Source organism: Aquarana catesbeiana, linkage group LG11 (assembly GCF_042186555.1).
Source record: "Aquarana catesbeiana isolate 2022-GZ linkage group LG11, ASM4218655v1, whole genome shotgun sequence".
Lineage (NCBI taxonomy): Eukaryota > Metazoa > Chordata > Amphibia > Anura > Ranidae > Aquarana > Aquarana catesbeiana.
Genome location: NC_133334.1, coordinates 7,233,743 through 7,253,109, shown reverse-complemented (window position 1 = coordinate 7,253,109; position 19,367 = coordinate 7,233,743). Strand labels below are relative to the sequence as shown.

Genomic DNA, 19,367 nt, shown 5'->3' with positions numbered 1-19,367 from the left:
AAATAAAATAATAAAATAAAAATGTCTAAAATGTAACTATAAAAAATAAAAATAAATAGAATAAAAAATTTATTAAAATAACTTAAAAAAAATCTAAAATCTAAATAAAATATACAATATAAATAAAATAAAAACAATGCAATAAAAAAATTGAAAATATAAATGAAATAATACAATTCAAATTTATAAAATATCAATATAAAAATGGAAAAAATATATAGAATTTAAATAAAAATATAAAAAATATTATAAAATGTAATACAAAATAAAATAAACAATATAAAATATAAAAAATAATAAAATAAAAATGTATAAAATACAGTATAAATATAAAAAAGATTATGAAATGAACAAAATAACATTAAAAAATCTAAAATCTAAAAATTTTAAAATTAATTTAAAAATTATGATATATAAGAAATGTATCAAATCTAAAAATGGATAAAGTAAAATTAAAAAAAAAACCTAAGTAAAATATATACTGTATAAATAAATCAAAATAATACAATAAAACATATAAAATATAATTAAACCTAAAATAAAAAATATATAAAATATAAATAAAATAATAATAACACATTAAAATATATTGCAGCTTCTGTAGCTTTTGTCTTTTTTTTACCAGATTTTGGACACTAATTTACCTCCAATGTGCACCTATCTAAGACATTTATAGGTTCAAGAAAAAAAAAAGTCAGCATCAGGCCAGGGCAATCTGGGAAGAAAATACTTTGGGGGTCTGTCCAGTCTGTCTTAAAAAATAGCTGAAATGTCCAACAGGGATGGCAGCTAATTAACTTTATTAATATATAATAACGGATGGGAATGAGGCGTCCACTTGGCTCAGTCTGGTGCATTAAAAAAAATTGCCCACAGTAAAAACCCCTGCTTTTTTTTTCTTTTTTTTTTTTTTTTTTTTTTTTTTTTTTGAGTTTTAAAGAAGATTTATTGAATAACAGTACATTACACTTCATAGATTGAAAATGCTGTGGGGCGCAGCCCACATCTGTGTACAGGCTCAAATAATGAACATAAACAGAGAAGTTGATCAACAACGTAGGATAATACGAAGTGATAGGGAGAGAAAAAGAAAAAAAACAAAGAAATAGGCACCCTCAGGAATGGCAAGGCAAGACCTGGTGCTGGATGAGGACTCGACACCCCTAACGGGAACAAACTGTGTCGAGTACCGGGGAGTGGCCTTCGATAACCATAAGGTGAGTGGCCAATATGTTAAGGCCCGTCGCACTTTCCGGAAGATTAGATGTCCCAGACTGCGTGAGGGATCCTTCCCAAGCTCTCTCTGGCCAGAGGGCCAAAGGGGCTAGGGGAGCCATGGAGAAGTCCCGAGGGTTCCAGCTTGGAAGATCGATCCATGGGGAATGGATCGAGGTACCGTCTAAATACAAACAAGTGCATATAAGACTGGAGAGAACCGTGCAAAACCATATGTTAACAGTAAGAATTTACTAACAACTTCCTGAGATTTAAGAAGAAGGAGAGAAAGGAAAAGTGGGAAGAAAGACAGAGGAGAAGAGAGGATGGGGGTAGGGTGTGTTGACAGACTGCGAGAATACAATAGCGCCAGGTCATACTTCAACTCCCGGTGTAAGAGAGATACCTACATGCCGAGCCCAGGGTTCCCAAACCGCCAAAAAAGCTTTATTTGAGTCTGCTATGGTACTAACTAAATTTTCCTGAGACATGATCCATGAGATCTTTCTCTTGGCAGACGCCAGAGAGACCCCTGGTTGTTTCCAAGCCTTTGCTATGGAAATCTTGGCGCCTGTCAGAATAAAAGCGATAAGTTTAGCAGTTGTTTTGGAAATTTTGGGAATATTACCATTTAATAGAGCTATTTGGGGGGATTTTGGAATGGGAGTGTCCGTGATTTTCCTGATCAAGTGAAAGATACCGTTCCAGAACCCCCTGATTTTCGGACATTCCCACCAAATGTGTAACACGGTACCCTGGGCTTGGCAGTTTCTGAAACATAAAGGAGACGAGGAGGGGAACATCAGTGCAAGTTTGGAAGGAACCAGATACCATCTCGTAAGGACTTTCGTGTTAGCTTCTATTAGTGCAATATTAACCATACCTTTGTAGGCTCTTGTGTTCATTCTATTCCAGATCTCCAGGTCCCAAGACTCGCCCAAGTCCCTCTCCCATTCTGTCATGTATGTGAGTTTGGATGTGGGAGTTGATAGAGCTTCATAAATCAGGGATATGCCTCCTTTTTGTTCTGTTGCTTGTCCACACCATTGTTCATAAGGTGTGCACACTAGGGGGACTGATTTAACTTTCCAAATGGTGTGAAGGAAATGGGAGATTTGATGAAATCTAAATTTCTCGGAATCTGGAAGGTCTAGTTTATCAATGCACATTTTCAGGGAGATAGGACCGGAGGCGAGGAGGTAATGTCCGATACGGTACATTCCTTTATCAAGCCACCATTGAAAGGATTTGATGTCTAAGCCTGGCTTGAAGAGGGGGTTGCGAAAAATGTGTGAGAGAGGGCGGAGCTGTGAGGTCAGAGCTGAGTTTTGAATCAGGGAGTCCCAAAGTCTGAAGGAGTGTGAGAGTGTGGGTGCCATGATGGGCGGTCTAGAATTACTGGGGGTCCAGAGTAGATAGTCTAGAGTGTGGGAAGGGACCGCCTGGCGTTCTATTTGTATCCAGTCGGGTTTTTCGCCTCTAAAATATAAGGTGGAGAGTTGGGCCAGTCTGGCTGCTTGGTAGTATTTGAATAGTTCGGGGAGACCTAGTCCTCCCTTAGACTTTGGGGCAAAAAGGGTGTTTCTCGAAAATCTATAACCTTTCCCCCCCCAGATAAATTTTATGATCTTCCCCTGGAAGCGTTTGAGGTGATTTCTGTTAATCGCGATTGGGAGGGCTCTAAATAAGTACAAAATTCTGGGGAATAGGGTCATTTTGATGGCATGGATTCTCCCCAGCCATGATAATTTGTGGAGAGACCAGGTTCGTATGTCTTCCTCCAATCTACGATACATAGGAGGGAAATTAGCTTGGTAGAGGGAGTCTATGCTGGGTGTGAGGTTTATACCTAGGTATCTGATTGAGGAGTCACTCCAGTTAAAATTAAAGGACAGTTTTAACCTCTCAACTAGGGCTGGATTAAGGGAGATGTTTAAAGCTTGAGATTTGGTCATGTTTACCCGAAGGCCTGAGACTTCGCCAAATGTCTGGAGTAGTCCATTAATGTTGGGGAGAGTGGTAATTGGAGATGTGATGAATAGAAGAAGGTCATCTGCGAAGAGGGCGCATTTATGGGTGTTCAAGCCACAGTTTACCCCTTTGATGTTTGGGTCTGACCTGATTGCAATAGCTAGAGTTTCTATTATTAGAGCGAAAATGAGTGGGGAGAGGGGACAGCCCTGTCTTGTGCCCCTAGCAATTTTGATTGGGGATGAGAGGAAGCCCTGTAGTTTGACTCTCGCTTCCGGTTCTGAATAAAGAGATTTGAGGATTCCGATAAAATGTTCTCCGAATCCCCAGAATCTAAGGGAGGCGAAAATAAAGGGCCAGGACACAGAATCGAAGGCCTTTTGAAGATCTAGGGAGAGGAAGAGACCCTCCTGCTTTGGGCCTCCGTCCCATCCCGAGTGCAAAATTGAGGCTATGTCTATGGCTCTTCTGACCTGGTCAGGGCCCTGTCTGCCAGGGATAAATCCCACCTGATCCTTGTGGATATAAGTGTTGATGAATGTATTTAATCTATTGGCGTAAATTTTCGTTAGGATTTTTAGATCGTTATTTATAAGTGATATTGGTCTGTAATTTTCTACCTGATCCGGGTTTTTGTCGGGTTTAGGGATGACTGTAATGAAGGCAGCATTCATCTGGGGGTCTATGGGGTCTCCCTTTCGTTTGTAATTGAACATTTTAGTTAGATGTGGCGCTAAAGTCGCGGCAAAAGTCTTGTAGTAAAGATTGGAAAGACCATCTGGACCTGGGGCCGAGCCCCCTTTCAGGTTTTTTATGACCTCCAAGGTCTCCTCTACTGAGATCTGAGCCTCCATAATTTCTTTGTGGGATTTTTGTATAGTGGGGATGGGGAGGTGCTCTAAAAATGCTTCTATAGCTCGGGAGTCATTGGATTCATTTGCTTTGTAAAGTTGTGAGTAGAAGGCTTGGAAAGATTCCAGGATTCTATGTGGGTTTTGGGAAGACGTCCCATCCTGTAATTTTATTTTGGGGAGGGCGAAGAGACGGGACCTAGGGGATAACTTGGAGGCCAACATCGTGCTCATTTTATCCTGGTTCAGGTAAAATTTTACCCCATTCCAACGCAGAGAATCCTCAGCTTTAACCGTGAGCGCCAGGTTTAGTTTGATCCGGGCAGCATCCAGCTGGTCGGGTTGAACCAGGGATGGGTTAGCTTTATGGTTTTTGCGTAAGAGGAGGAAATCTCTCTCCAGTTTTGCAATGTCCATGGTTCTCTCCTTTTTAAGTTGGGAGGATATTTGGATCAGTTTGCCTCGAATCACGACTTTGTGGGCTGCCCAGAGGGTCTCGGCTGAGATGTTGTCTACATTGTTCAGGAGAAAATATTCATTTAGTGTCTTGGTAAGTTCCGCAATCTGGATGGGGTCTTTAATGATGTGTTCTTTAATACGCCAGATGGGGGATGAGGGTCTGAGAAGCGAACCTTGGATAGATAGGGAGATCATAGAGTGGTCGGAGAGGGGAGTATCCTTAATTTTAGCTGAGATAGCGGCGGGGATATGCATAGAGGAGATCAGGATATGGTCGATTCTAGAGTATACTTGGTGGGGTATTGAATAGTGGGAGTAGTCCCTTGAAGTGGGGTTGAGTTCTCTCCAAATGTCTGTAAGGCCCTGTTGGTGAATCAGTTTGGCAATTTTGGAGCTGATTTTTGTTGGCCTGGAGAGCTGTTTAGCCGGGGGTTTAGATTTATCTAGGCTCTGATCAAAGGCGACATTCGAGTCTCCCCCAAAGATTACTGTTCCTTCCAGAAGGGGGCCTAGTGTTTGGAAAAGCGAAGTAAAGAATACATTCTGTCCCTTGTTTGGGGCATAATAGGATATCAAAGAGAATGTTTGGTCTGCGATCTGACCTTTAACTAGTATGTACCTGCCTTCGGGGTCACAACGAGTCTGGCTCACTTTGAATTGGCAATCCTTAGAGAATAGGATCGCGACTCCCCTGGTTTTATCCTCAGCGTTTGCCAAATAAAACGAGGGGAAGCGCGCATGTAGGAATGAGGGGGAGAATCGAGAAGGGAAATGCGTTTCCTGAAGCATTAGTATCGAAGCCCTTTGTTTATAATATGATTGGAAAATTTTCCTTCTTTTAATTGGGGAATTGAAGCCTTGGACGTTGTGGGAAATAATTTTTATCTGGGGGCGAGATGGGGTGGTGTTAGGCATGTTTTTTGAGTGAGGAGTGTGCTATTGATGAAAGAACACTTACCCTGATCCAGTTGAAGAGGGGTGGGTAGGAGGCGACTGCGGAGCGAGGTCCGGAACCTGGAAATGCTGGACGAGAAGGATCTGCAGACAATCCGTCAACCCTGACATGAAGGGGTAAGGGAGAAAAAAGCACAGGTGGGTTAAAACAAAGAGACAGAAGGAAAGAGAGAATATGTACAAAATGACCTGAAAAAGGCCGGAGGCGGAGAGGGGGGAAGGTATTCCCCTTTCCGAACTCCAAAAACAGAAAAAGGTGGTCCTGGAATCGGACCACCAGTCCATCGAACGAGAATGAAAATTCCATTATCGTAGGATGGAAGGAGTCGCAGGGCAGCTACCGCAACCCAAGCCACCCTTGAAGCCTTGCATAGAAAAATAAGCTTTGTGACAATAAAGATAATAAGAAGCATACGGGGGACAATAAGGATTATCATAATCTGGAAAAAAAAAAAAAAAAAAAAAAAAAAAAAAAAAAAAAAAAAAAAAAAAAAAAAAAAAAAAAAAAAAAATGTTTTTAACTTGGGACCCCTCTGGTCTGAAGTACAGGTCGAGTCTTCCTGGTAGACCTACTCGAATCCTCTGTGGGGGAGGAGAAGGAAGGAGGTATGGAAAATCCAAGTCCCACTGTGGATTTAGCCAGTCCGTTGTGAGGGGGTGGGGTTGTGGGGATGGACCAGAACTTCCTGCTGACACTGGTGGAGCCCAGATTGGCGATGAGGGAATGATGTACAATAACCGGTGAGGCCATTCTTGTGGAGATCAACGGGCTAGAACTTTAAACCTCCTTGAGGCGTAAGTGAGAGGTAGGTGCAATAGAAGTTCTTGGGAAACTGAATGCGTGGCCCCGCTGGGGCGTTGGGATGCAGACTTGAGAATTAGGGGTGAATGGAAAAATTTTCCCCTTACGGGAACAAGGCCTCTTTGTGGTGGATCCAAGGAAGGTGGAGAACATCTGGTATGAGATGGATTGGTAACAGTGGAACACAAAGAGGAAGAAAGGTGTTGCCGGTGTCTTGTATAAAACCTCCTCAGGTTGGTAATTGATCTTTCAGTCGCCTGCTTTTATTAGCTTTCCAGGCTGGAGAGATGGGGCTGTTGGGAGTTTGGCGTTTAGAGGAGCCCGCTTGAGTGTTGGTTATGTCCATTTCCGAATCTAGAGATATGAGCTTAAGTGAGAGGAGGATTTGTTCACCTTCAGTGAATGTGGTGAATGAGTGGGTTCTGCCTTTAAGGGAAAATTTTAGGGCGAAAGGGAATGCCCACCAATATTTGATCTCCTTCTGGGAGAGGACGAGCAGAAGGGGCTTGAGGGCTCTGCGTTTCTGAATGGTCATGGGGGAGATGTCTGCGAAAATTTGCACTTCCTGACCTTGAAAAAGGATGCGGGATTGCTGGCGTGAAATTTTCATTATTTCTTCCTTTACACTATAGAAGTGTGGCTTCACTACCACATCTCTGGGGGATCCGTCTTTTCTGGGGGGACCCAGGGACCTATGAGCCCTGTCCAGCTCCAACTTGATGGGGGGAAGCTCAGGGATGAGGGATTTGATTAAGTCCTGGATAGCTTTGGGGACGTCTGTGATTGATTCGGGGATACCTCTTACTCTGAAATTGTCCCTTCTCGACCTGTTCTCCAGGTCATCGATTCTGTTCAATGCCACCTCTAGTTGCTCTTGGACCATATGAATGTGCTCAGTGTTCTGGTTAGCTCTAGACACTGTAATGTCTAATTTGTGTTCTATGGCTTCCATCCTTGCTCCCAAGTTTTGAAAGTCTGCTCTTATCTCGTTCGTGATTTTTGTGGCTGTGTTTGCTAAACCTCTGTCTAGTAAATCTGACAGTTTGAGGAATAAATCTCCTGTGTTGAGGGGTATGGCAGCCTCCGGATCTCCTATGGAAGTTCCAGCTCCCTGGTGTGGTGGTGTGGTGTTCGGTGGGGACAGGGAGTAATTTTCATAGGTGCGCTCTAGGAGGGATACTGTGGAGGCTGGGGATGGGGTCCCCATAGGCTGGTTGTGGGAAGCAGGTGAGGGTGTGTAGGCCAGAGTGGCTGGAGCAATCACTTGCCTGGTTTCTGTGTGTCCCCCTGCGTGCCGCTCCTTGAACTGAGTTGCGGCCGCCATCTTGGATAAGGCCCGGGAATCCTCTGCTGAGAACTGCGGTCCCAGGTCCCTGCGGACCGTGCTGTTTGGCATGGGTCGAAGCAGCGGGTGTTCCCGGGTCCGAATTCGCTAGTGGCGGGCGAAAAGGCGGCCTTAATCCAGCGTTCGGGTGGCTTGCTGGGCTGGGTAGAGCGGAGCTCCCGGCTTACGCGGCCATCTTGGGAGTCCCGCGCCTGCGCACTCCCCCTGCTTTTTTTTTCTTGCTACTTGTGTCCCATTGGAGAGAATTACATTCACTTCCTGTCTTGAAGACACAACAGGACATAAAAGGAAAACTGTCACCAGAACAGGTGTCCCCATGAGAAGATTTCCCCTCTCTTCCTGTTCTAGTGATGATAACATTTTTTTGAGTTTCTGTCCTAGTCACCAGTGGGGACAGAGACAGCAACAAAAGCAGGACAGAGCTTCTATCCTATTAACACTTCATCCAAAATAACAAAAAAAGGTTTGAATACAGTTTATGGGGTTTATTTAAAAAACATTTGCTGTGTCAATGTCACAAATAATCGTCTTAACTTGCCTTTTATTTTTCTATGACTGTCAGCTCCACCTAGTAGCCATAATGCTGTATTTTCCTGAAACACCTCAATCAGGAAAATACCGTATTTTGACCACTAGATGGAGCTGATGATCACCGGAAAGGAATGTATTAGGCAAACGATCGGTAATATTTGTGACGGCTGTGTGAATGATGAGATATTTACACAGCGAATGTTTTAGAAACAGACCTCTACGATGTCATTGGTCTATGACAGTCATGTGATGTGATTAGGGATTCACAATGTATCCGGTGTCCTCCATCAGACTAATTGATGTGTTTATTATATGCACATCTTTTAATGAAGGCACGTCACTATTACCAGATTATCAAGAGGCCGATGGACCTGTCAATCATCCGGAAGAAGCTGCAGAAGAGGCACATCCCCCATTACTCCACCCCCGAGGAGCTGGTGTCCGACATAAGGCTCATGTTTTGGAATTGTGCTAAATTTAACTATGTAAGTGATGAAGAAGATATCTTATTAAATCTTTTTTTTTCTTTTATTATAAATCATGGGACACAGAGTCAGGCTAATATTCATTACCTGCTGGGTTATACGCCATCTCCAGGTGAATGGACACTGGTAGACCAAAGTCTTAGACAGGAAGTGATCACCTATATAACTCCTCCCATACAGGAAGTACTTCCGTTTTTTACCAGTGTCTGCAACGGTGGATGGCACGGTTTGTTTGAGCTCTCTGGGCTCCAGGTCTCTAGTTCCACAAACGGTTCTTAAATCAATCATGGGGTTGACCGATCGGTTCCATTTGACACAGGCTCTATATGCTTAGATAAATGGTACCCGAGCCTCGCAAAGAAGACTCAAGATCCGGCGAGGTTTTGCCTGTAATGCGACCTCCGGGCGCTGGACCCTGCGGAGTGGAATCCCGGACACCACAGCGCTAAGGCATTTCCTGCAGGGTGCTGTACAGGTCCAAGGGAGTGGACCCTAAACATGAAAAGGGTAGCCAGTCCTTGAAGGTCCTCAAGTGACAGGAACCCGGCGTGATGGGTGAAGATTGGCTCTTAGTTTCTAAGCTGCCCTACGCCTGGAAACCCCTTTATTATTATTGTGGGGTGTCCCAGTGATTGTAACAATCAGTCAAGCCAGCTAGAGGCTGGACACCTGAGTGCAGTCGCCATACGGGGGGAGTTTTGGGCTAGCTGTGGATGTTTCTAAAGTGTACCTTTTTTGCTTGTGTCTGGCTGTTCTTTGGATGGTCACGCACGAGGCGGCGCCATTGCGCATCTTCATTTGGGCACACGTCCGTTCGCCAAAATGCTCAGCAGTTTGTTTGGCGGCCATGGCGCAAGCAGCTTTGCTAAAGCCACGCATGTGCTGTAGCCTAATCTGGCGCACGAAGATTCATGTCATATACAAATACAGCTGCGCCCCTTCGCCGGGACTGCGCAGATGCGTGCGCACGCATGCGCAGAACACCCGGCGCACAGCCAGCTTATGTAAGCTATGTAGGCCAAGCATGCGGTGCTTCCAGAAGGCAGCTGTGGAACACAAAGCGGGCTCTGAACCAGGCTTGCATCGGTTCATTTCTCCTTACCCGGGTCACGTGAGTCACCAGGTGTTGCTTGGCAGGCTAAGGTGCTTAGTAGGATTGTTGCATAGGGGCTTGGTGAGCACTATTAAAGGGTCTCCCTTCTGAGGTGTGTTAATACTACACTAAAGAGTACCCCCTTTAGTGGCTATTAAATGTCTTCAAAAAAGAGGAGCGGGACTAACACGAGAGGGAAGGGCACACCTGTCATCAGTAGTTCATGATGAACCTAATCGTATTCCTAGGGTTGTATCCCCAGAAAGACCAGAGGCTTCTGGGCAATCTGAGCGCTGTGCTTATCTGGTATGGTGCCTACAGTCAACACTGCTGCTTCACCCTTTATCACCAAGGATGAACTGTCCTCAGGCCTTGCCGGGTTAGAGCATAGGATTGCTAGCATGATTGCCTCCATCCCACAGGTTGGCAAGAAGCGTGACAGATCCCCCTCCCCTGAGCCTCCTGGTCTGGAGCAGGAATGGGTTCAGGATGAGGAAGAGCTAAAAGCTCAGTATCCTGTGGAGGGCCCGGCAGATGAGTCAATCTTCTGAGCAATCTGGACAAGAAGATATCCAGTTGGTGTCTCTAAGTTGCAGAGGCTTTCGATCCTGACTCTTACCGAAATGGTTCGTTCTGTCTTTAAGTTGCCTCTTGCAGAGGTTACTGAGCCCCCTGGTCCTCTTTGGTGTCTCTGAGGCCTCTTTGGGCCGCACAGGCTTTCCCCTTACACCCACTGTTTTTTTGTTCCTCCTAAGATGTTTCCCTTTTATATCCCATGGATGAAAAGTTCATCAAGAAATGGAGCATGCCAGCCTGTAGATGCAGCAGTCTTTTCCTTAAACAAGAACGTGACTTGTCCGGTGCCTAATGCGCAGGGCTTGAAAGACCCCGTTGACAGAAACTGGAGTAATTATTAAAGGCTTCCTTTTCTTTGGCCAGTTCAGATATTCAGCCAGCTGTCGCAGCAATTGGTATCTTCCAGTCTGTAAAGGATCAGGTCAGACGGCCTAACAGGCCTACCTGGGAGGATGATCTTGCTGAAAATAAGACAGATATTCCTCGAGCGCTGTGTTTTACTGTTGATGCCTTGAAGGATTCAGTACAGCAGGTTTCTCGTTTGGCTCTCTTGTCTGTACATATGCGCAGACTTTTGTGGCTTAAGAACTGGACAGCCGAGGAACGTTTGTTTGGTCATGATTTGGACAAATATATCCAAAAGATTTCCGGAGGGAAGAGCTCTCTACTTCCTGTAAAGAGAAGCACCTAGCGTCCCCCGTTTAAAACCTCAGGGACTGTTTCCTCAAATGTCTCGGCGCCAAGGCAGTTCCGCCGCCAACAGGGCGCTAGAGCCAGGGGCAAGGCCAGGGCCAGGGCCAGAAAAAAGCCCTGACTCCAAAGCTCTTCTAAACCCGGCACCAAGCCCTCCTTTTGAGGGGACGCCCCCACTCTATCGGGTGGGGGGAAGGCTGCTGCACTTTGCGGACATTTGGAGAACAGTGGTTCGGGATGAGTGGGTCACCTCGACTTTATCCTGCGGTTACAAGCTGGACTTACGGGGGGTTCCCCTCAGAGGTTTCTAAGATCCAGCGTTCCCTCGGATCCTCCAAAAAAAAAAAAAACGTACTGTTTCAGGCACTACACCATTTAGTGCATCAAGGAGTGATTGTAAAGGTTCCTGTATCCGAAAGGGGTGCAGGGTTTTATTTGAACCTTTTTACGGTTCAAAAACCAAACAGGGACACAAGGCCCATTTTGGATCTACGATCCCTGAACCAGTATCTACTAATCCAGTCCTTTCAGATGGAGTCTGTCCGCTCAGTAGTAGCCTCGCCCCAGAAGGGAGACTTTCTAGCCTCCATCGATATAAAGGATGTGCATTTACCATACCTGTCTTTCAGCCTCATCAGAGTTTCCTGCGATTTGCAGTAGAGGAACATAATTTCCAGTTTGTGGCTCTACCCTTCGGCCTTGCCACAGCTCCCCTGGTGTTTACAAAGGTCCTAGCACCAGTATTGGGTCTTTTAAGGCCCAAGGGATCTTTGTGCTCGGGTATCTGGATGACCTCCTGTTCAGAGATCACTCACTACAGGCTCTAGAACAGAGCATAACCTGCACAGTGCGTTATTTGGAAAGCTTAGGCTGGATCATATATATCGAAAAGTCAGCCTTGAGACCAGCTCAAAGTCTGACGTATTTAGGTCTGAACCTAGATACGGTCCAAGCAAGGGTATTTTTGCCACCCGTAAGGATCTTTGCCCTGAAGGATCAGGCGTGTCAGATAAGGGGCACCAGACAACCCTCCGTTCTGTATGAGTCTTCCAGGAAGGATGGTGTCCTCCTTTGAGGCAGTGCCCTATGCCCAGTTCCATTCCAGGCCTGGAACTGGAAGGCAGATTATCTGAGTCGTCAGCAGATCTGCCCGGGGGAATGGTCCCCTACACCCAGGGGTGTTCCAGGAAATTTGCCAGCGTTGGTGATGGCCAGAGGTCGACCTATTGACATCCAGGTTCAACAACAAGCTACAGCAGTTTGTGACCTGAACAGGGGATCCTCTGGCAATCGGAGCAGATGCTCTGGTGATGCTCTGGTAGTTCCAAGGAGCCAGTATTCCCTGGTTTACTCTTTCCCCCCGAACCCTCTCCTTCCACATTTGTTGTGCAGGATTCAGAGAGAGGGGCTTCCAGTCCCTATGGTGGCACCAGCCTGTCCCAGAAGGCCCTGGTTCCCGGAGATTGTGAGACTGACAATAGACGGGCCATGGACACTTCAACGTCGCCATGATCTACTTCTCAAGGACCTATATTCCACCCTAATTTACAGTCTCTAAATTTGATGGCATGGCTATTGAAGCCAGGGTGTTAATGGACCGTGGCATCTCGGGACCAGTGGTGTCTACCCTAGTGAATGCTAGAAAAGCTATCACTAGGAAGATCTATCATAAGGTCTGGAAGACTTATATTGCTTGGTGTAAAGCCAAAAAATGGCATCCTCGGAAATACGTGATTGGCAGAATTCTCTCTTATGTACAGTCAGCTGTGGAAATCAGATTGGCTTTGAGTACAATCAGAGGTCAGATTTTGGCCTTGTCAATATTCTTCCAAAGGCCTTTAGCCTCCCATTCGCTGGTCCGAACCTTTATGCAGGGGGCAACGCATTTGCTTCCCCCCATTAAATCACCTATATGTCCTTGGGACTTGAACTTGGTCCTGTCCGTGTTACAGAAACAACCATTTGAACCTATCAAGGAAATTCCTTTAGACTTGCTGTCATGCAAGCTAGTCTTCCTGATGGCCATCACCTCGGCTAGAAGGGTGTTTGAGTTGGCGGCCCTTTCGTGCAGTGAACCATACTTGATCCTTCACCACGACAGGGTCATGCTCCGACCTGTTCCATCCTTTTTGCAAAAAGTGGTGTTGGCCTTTTATTTAAATCAGGACATTATTTTGTCATCTTTTTTCTCTTAGCCTCGTTCAGTGGAAGAGAGACAACGGCATTCCTTGGACATTGTCCGGACAGTCAAGGTTTATTTGTCTAGATCTGCGGAGATCCGAGGATCAGACTCCTTTTTTTGTTTTACCAAAAAGACCCAAGAAGGGGCAGGCAGCTTCCAAAGCTTCCATTGCCAATTGGGTCCGCCAGTTGGTCATTCAGGCCTACGGTCTGAAACGTAAAGCTCCTCCCTTTAGGGTGAGAGCTCATTCTACCAGCGGTGTAGGAACCTCCAGGGTGTAGGAACCTCCAGGGGTGTAGGAACCTCCAGGGGTGTAGGAACCTCCAGGGGTGTAGGAACCTCCAGGGTGTAGGAACCTCCAGGGGTGTAGGAACCTCCAGGGTGTAGGAACCTCCAGGGGTGTAGGAACCTCCTGGGCTTTTCGCCATCAGGTATCTGTGGCTCAGATTTGTAAGGCTGCTACCTGGTCTTCAGTGCATAGGTTCACAAAATTTTATCAAGTGGATGTTCGAGCCGCTGAGGATTCCCATGATGTGTCCCATGATGTATGAAAAAGAAAATAGTAAAATCCTTTTCTTTGAGTACATCATGGGACACAGAGGTCCCTCCCCTCTTTTTTGAGGATTCAGTGCTTGCTACCAAACTGAAGTACTTCCTGTATGGGAGGGGTTATATAGGGGATCACTTCCTGTCTGAAGACCTTTGGTCTACCGGTGTCTATTCACCTGGAGATGACGTATAACCCAGCAGGTAATGAATATTAGCCTGACTCTGTGTCCCATGATGTACTCAAAGAAAAGGTTTTCACAGGTAAGTATGACGAAAAAATCCTATTATTCGCTCTTCAAAGTCAGATAGAGCCCCCGCCTCATTTCCTGGCTGGAGGATGTCCAGCATCATCTAGCCCTTTCCTCCCCAGCCTGACTGTGCCTGGCCCCCGCCCCTTTCATACATTGCATTTCAGGTCTTTCAATCATGGAAGCTCAGCATCACATGTGGGCGTTACCTATGCAAATACTGCCCGACTAGGAATGCCCACTTCTCCAGACTGACTCCACCCACCAAGGCATTTTGATTGATTTGCATAACCCCTGCCATTGATTACATCAGGGCTGAGGGGTCTTGGAAGGAGTGCTATGATGTCTTCAGGAAGCTATGTACAGCAATTTGCTGGCACCTCCCACCAGCCATGATCTGCCTGCATTGCCTAGAGAAGCCCAGAGACCCAGTGATGAGATCACTTGGTCCTAAATAATGTAATAAAATCATAAAAAATGTATTTATTATTAATTGTTGATTTGTGGGGAGGAAGGAACTAATCAATGCCTCTAAAATAAAAAAAATAAAAAAAATAGAAAATAAAATAAAATAAAATTCAAGTAAATAAATCAATGCCTCTAAAATAAGGTATGTAATGCAAACAGGTTTAATTTAAATATTTGATGAGGGAGGAGGGGAGGAACCAGGGAAGGAAACGTATATGCAGATTAAACTTCAGCTTGACTCATTGACTCCAACGCGTTTCGCCAAGATATTTAGCATTTTATGGACATTTTTGTAAGTTTCTCATTATGGAAATGAAAATCCTCTGATGTTCTCACCCCCATTTGCAGCCGATGTCCATCCACCAGAAGTTGGCCGTCGCCGCGTTTTCAGCCTCTAAATATTTGCGGAGGAGCTTAGTCGCCGATCGCGGCTCTGTGTACATTACAGGCAATTAGTGGGGTTTGAAGTGCGTCACAACGGACACTCGATACCTGAACCCCGGCCAATTCATGTCACTTCTCTGCGCAGATTTGGACCCGCAGCTTGCGTGAATATCATATCACGGATGGCGGAGCGGGGAAACATAAGACGGGGGGAGGGTGATGAATGGCTCTCAGTAACAGGAGAGGTCGGTGTTCTGTTGTAGACGATCGCGTTCTGAAATAGATATTTAAATGTCCCAAACGATCCGGTGACACCTTCCTTTACTTGGTGACATTGTATCCAATATCACCATATGTACAGAGGAGCTTCGGATTCCAGCCAGCTCTACTCATCATATTTAGGTACACTCCGCTAAAGATTTAACCACTTGAAGACCCGCCCCTTTTCTGGCAACGTTTAAAACAGCATTTTTTGCTAGAAAATTAGAACCACCAAATATTATATACATATATTATTTTAGCAGAGAATAAAATGGTGATCTTTGCAATTTTTTTCATGCCACACGGTATTTGCGCAGCAGTTTTTCAGACGCGATTTTTGGTGAAAAAAGTATTTTTTGAATAATTTTAATGCAAGAAAAAACCATATATGACCTTTATTTTTTGGTAAAAACGCTGAGTAAGTAGATACCTAACATGTCACGCTTTAAAGTTGCGCACCCTCGTGGAATGCTGACAAACTATGATACTTAAAAATCTCCATAGGCGACGCTTTCAATTTTTTTTTTTTACAGGTTACATGTTTAGAGGTACAGAGGAGATCTAGCAGTAGAATTATTGCTCTCACTCTAACGATCGTGGCGATACCTCACATGTGTGGTTCAAATAGCATTTACAAATGTGTGTGCAACATACATATGGGTTTGCTTCTGTGTGCGATCATGGAAAGATGGGGCGCTTTTTTTTTATTATTATTATTCATTTTTTTCATTTTTACATTGTCCCTTTTAATTTTTTTCCCGCCACTTTTATTCCTATTACAAGGAATGTAATAGAAATTAGGGTGACAGGTCCCCTTTATGGAGAGATCTAAGATCTAAAAGATCGCAAATCTCTCCTCTACCTTTAAAAGCAAAAGATCGATTAAAAAAAAAAAAGTGATCTTTTGTTTCTTTTCTTTTTTATTGTTTATTTCTGCCCTAGACAGGAAGGGATGTCATGATGTCACTCCGGTCCTCCGGGATCATAGAGGTGATCAGAGACGATCTGGTCTCTGTTCATCTCTATGGCCAGTCACGCGAACCGTCGGATCATCTCCCGGGCTCGCCGGTAAAAGCGGTAAGGCTGTGATCACACTGATCCGACACGGAAGTCAAACAACGTCCGATCTGACTTTGCCCTGTGACTTCCATGCGACTTCAATGAACGGGATCCAGTTTTGATCCTTTGATCCGACTTTGAGATGATTGCGACTTGTCCTTTGACCATCCTGGAATGGATGAAACCTCACGCCAATTTTTTTTTTTTTTTTTAAACCCATCGGGTCTGGTATGGATCTTGATGGGAAACCCTACCTCAAAATAAAAAAAAAAACAAAAATAAAAAACGAAGTGGGGTCCCCAGCCCAAGACCATACCAGACCCTTCGGTCTGGTATGGATTTTTGTTGGAAAACCCCACGCCAAAAAAAAACTCCCAAAAAAAGGGAGTGGGGTCCCCCCAACATCCATTACCAGACCCTTATCTGAGCACACAGCCTGCCAGGTTAGGAAAGGTGGGGGGGAAGAGCGAGCGCCCCCCCCCCAGAACAATACCAGGCCACATGCATTCAACAAAGCACCTGGCCCCCATGTTTATGGGGACAAAGGCCTCTTCCCTACAACCCTGACTTGTAGTTTTGGGGGGTCTGCGGACATGGAGCTTATCGGAATTTGGAAGTGCTCTTTAAGGGGTACCCCTAACCATTCACCAAAAAAAAAAGCAGTGTAGTGTTCCAAAAAAACTAGAGATGTTTTTTGACAAGTCCTTTATTAAATATGGGGACAAGGTGATTTGGATTGGGGGGGCAGAGACTCCTTTCCTGACCTGTCTGGCTTCGTGCCCGGATAAGGGTCTGGTATGGATTTTGGGGGGACCCAATGCCATTTTTTTTTTTTTTGGCATGGGGTTCCCCCTCAAGATCCATAACAGACTCAAAGGGCCTGGTACGGATATGGGAGGGACCCCACATCCTTTTTTTTTTTAGGGGATTTTACATTGCTAACATTGCAAACACTTGATCCCAGAGCACAGAGTTGCATCTGAAGTCGCACTCAGATTTAGCTTTGAAATCGTGCAATCTCAGATAAAGTCATGCGATTTTAAAGCTGTAGTCAATGTGAAAGATGAAATTTTTTCTGCTTTAATTTCCTTCCTTTTTGTTTTTAATACATACCTTATTTTAGACCCACTGACATCATCACTGGGTCTCTGGGCTTCTCTATGCAGTGCAGACAGATCGTGCCTGGTGGGAAGGGCGTTGGCAGGAGGCTGTACATAGATTCCTGAAAACATCCCAGCCCCCGGCCTCAGTACTCCTCTCAGGAGCCCTCAGTCCTGATACAAAACAGTGGGAGGAGTTATGCAAATATCAAAATGCCTTGATGGGTGGGTGCCAGTCTGGAGGAGTGGGCGTTCCTAGGCAGGCCTTGGTAACACCCACATGTGATGCTGAGCTTCCATGATTGAAAGAAAAGAAATCCAATGAATGAAGGGGCGGGGCCAGGGACAGTCAGGCTGGGTAGAAATGAGCTAGATGATGGTGGACATCCTCCAGCCAGGAAATGAGGCGGTGCTCTATGTGACTTGCTGCAGCTTCTAATGTACATTGTGAGAAGCTCACAGTGTGCGGTGAAATCAGAGGAAGGCATTTCAGTCCAGGAGAGGAGCCGGTACAACTGTGCAAGACTGAAGGGGAGGATATAAAAAGATACATTGAATGATGTATGAAAGGATACAAAGTGATATTATTTGTGTCTTTTATATCCGCCTGTATAAACAAGACTGAAGGGGGGATGGAGGGAGGATTTAAAAGAGGAAAGTTTTCCCGTCGTCCTCCATGTTTTTCCAGGAAGGTTTTTTTCCATGACTGTAATAAAATTCAGCATTTTTATTATTTTATGACAGGAAGATTCGGAGGTGGCTGAAGCCGGCAGGAACCTGGAAGTGATCTTCGAGGACTTGCTGAAGGAAGCTTATCCCGGCCGCATCTTTCCCTTCCCCCAGGAAGACGACTCGGAATCCGAGGAAATCGGGGCCGAGAACTGTCACATGAAGGGCTTCCATTGGCCGTCCTATGGAGGGGAGTGCCCACAGCCCAAAAGAAGGAGGCGTCACACCATCAGCCAGAAAGCCAAAGACTTCAGCCTGTGCTAGTTCTAGGAAACGAGCGGGGTTATCACAGGGACTGGTTAATGCCATCCAGGCAGTGCTGCAGCTGTGCTAAAGTCAGAAGATCCTTTTATTTTTAAACCATCACAGCCCAGTTCAGCGGGCTTTTTATGGTGCTCATAGATGGGCCTACCTCTTCTTCTGTATGTGCCGTAAACCTCTCTGGATGCTGTAGGCGGTGATACTTGCGATCTCTGAACACTCAGCATACATTTTCTGAGGGCATTTACAAGGTTTTAGCCGGCCGGTCAGATGTAGAAGATGTAATAAGGACAATTTGATTTGTTATTTTTTTACTTTGTATTTACAATTTGTTTTACACATAATATGGTACAGCAGTAGCTGTTTGCTTTCAGACTGTCTCTCTCTCATTTAAAATGAATACTGCCCTGCCTTAAAAAATAAGGCGGGGGGCAATACTTGGGATTTTGGAGCATTCTGAATACATTTTCTGAGCGCATTCACCGGCATTTACAAGGATTTAGCTGGTCGGTCAGATGTAGGAGATATAATAAGGTCAATTCGATTTAACATTTTTTACTTTGTATATACAATCTTTGTTTTACAAATACTATAGTACAGCAGTAGCTGTTTGCTTTCAGACTATCTTTCTCTAAATGAAAAAATAAATAAATACTGCCCTGGCTACAAAAAGAAGGGCGAAAAGGGGGGCTATACTTGGGATCTTGGAATACTTAGCATACTTTTTCTAAGGGCATTCACCGGCATGTACAAGGATTTAGCCGGCCGGTCTGTTGTAGGAAATACAAGAAGGTCAATTTGATTTCATATTTCTTACTATGTATTTAAAATTTGTTTTACAAATAATGTGGTGCAGCAGTAGCTGTTTGCTTTCAGACTTTCTCTCTCTATTTGAAATCAAATACTGACCTGCCTTAAAAAATAAGGTGGGGGGGCGCAATACTTTGGATCTTGGAACACTCAGGATACATTCCTTGGCATTCACAAGCATTTAGCTGGTCAGGCAGATGTAGCAAATACAATATGGTCAATTTTATTTTTTACTGTGTACATAAAATTTTGTTTTACACATAATATAGTGCAGCAGTAGCTTTCAGACTTTCTCTCTCTATTTGAAAATAAATACCGACCTGCCTTAAAAAAATAAGGCA

The 19,367-nt window shown here is 44.8% G+C and overlaps 1 protein-coding gene across 1 annotated transcript in view; it reads left to right on the top strand.

Annotated features, from left to right (window-relative positions):
* Positions 1–18,947, top strand: part of TRIM66 (tripartite motif containing 66) — an 81,093-nt gene extending 62,146 nt beyond the window's left edge. The window contains exons 17-18 of the mRNA XM_073606035.1: positions 8,461–8,613; positions 17,971–18,947. Of these exons, the coding sequence (XP_073462136.1) occupies positions 8,461–8,613; positions 17,971–18,219 (402 nt within the window). The 3' untranslated portion in view covers positions 18,220–18,947. The remainder of the gene's footprint in view (positions 1–8,460; positions 8,614–17,970) is intronic.
* Positions 18,948–19,367: the final 420 nt, after the last annotated feature.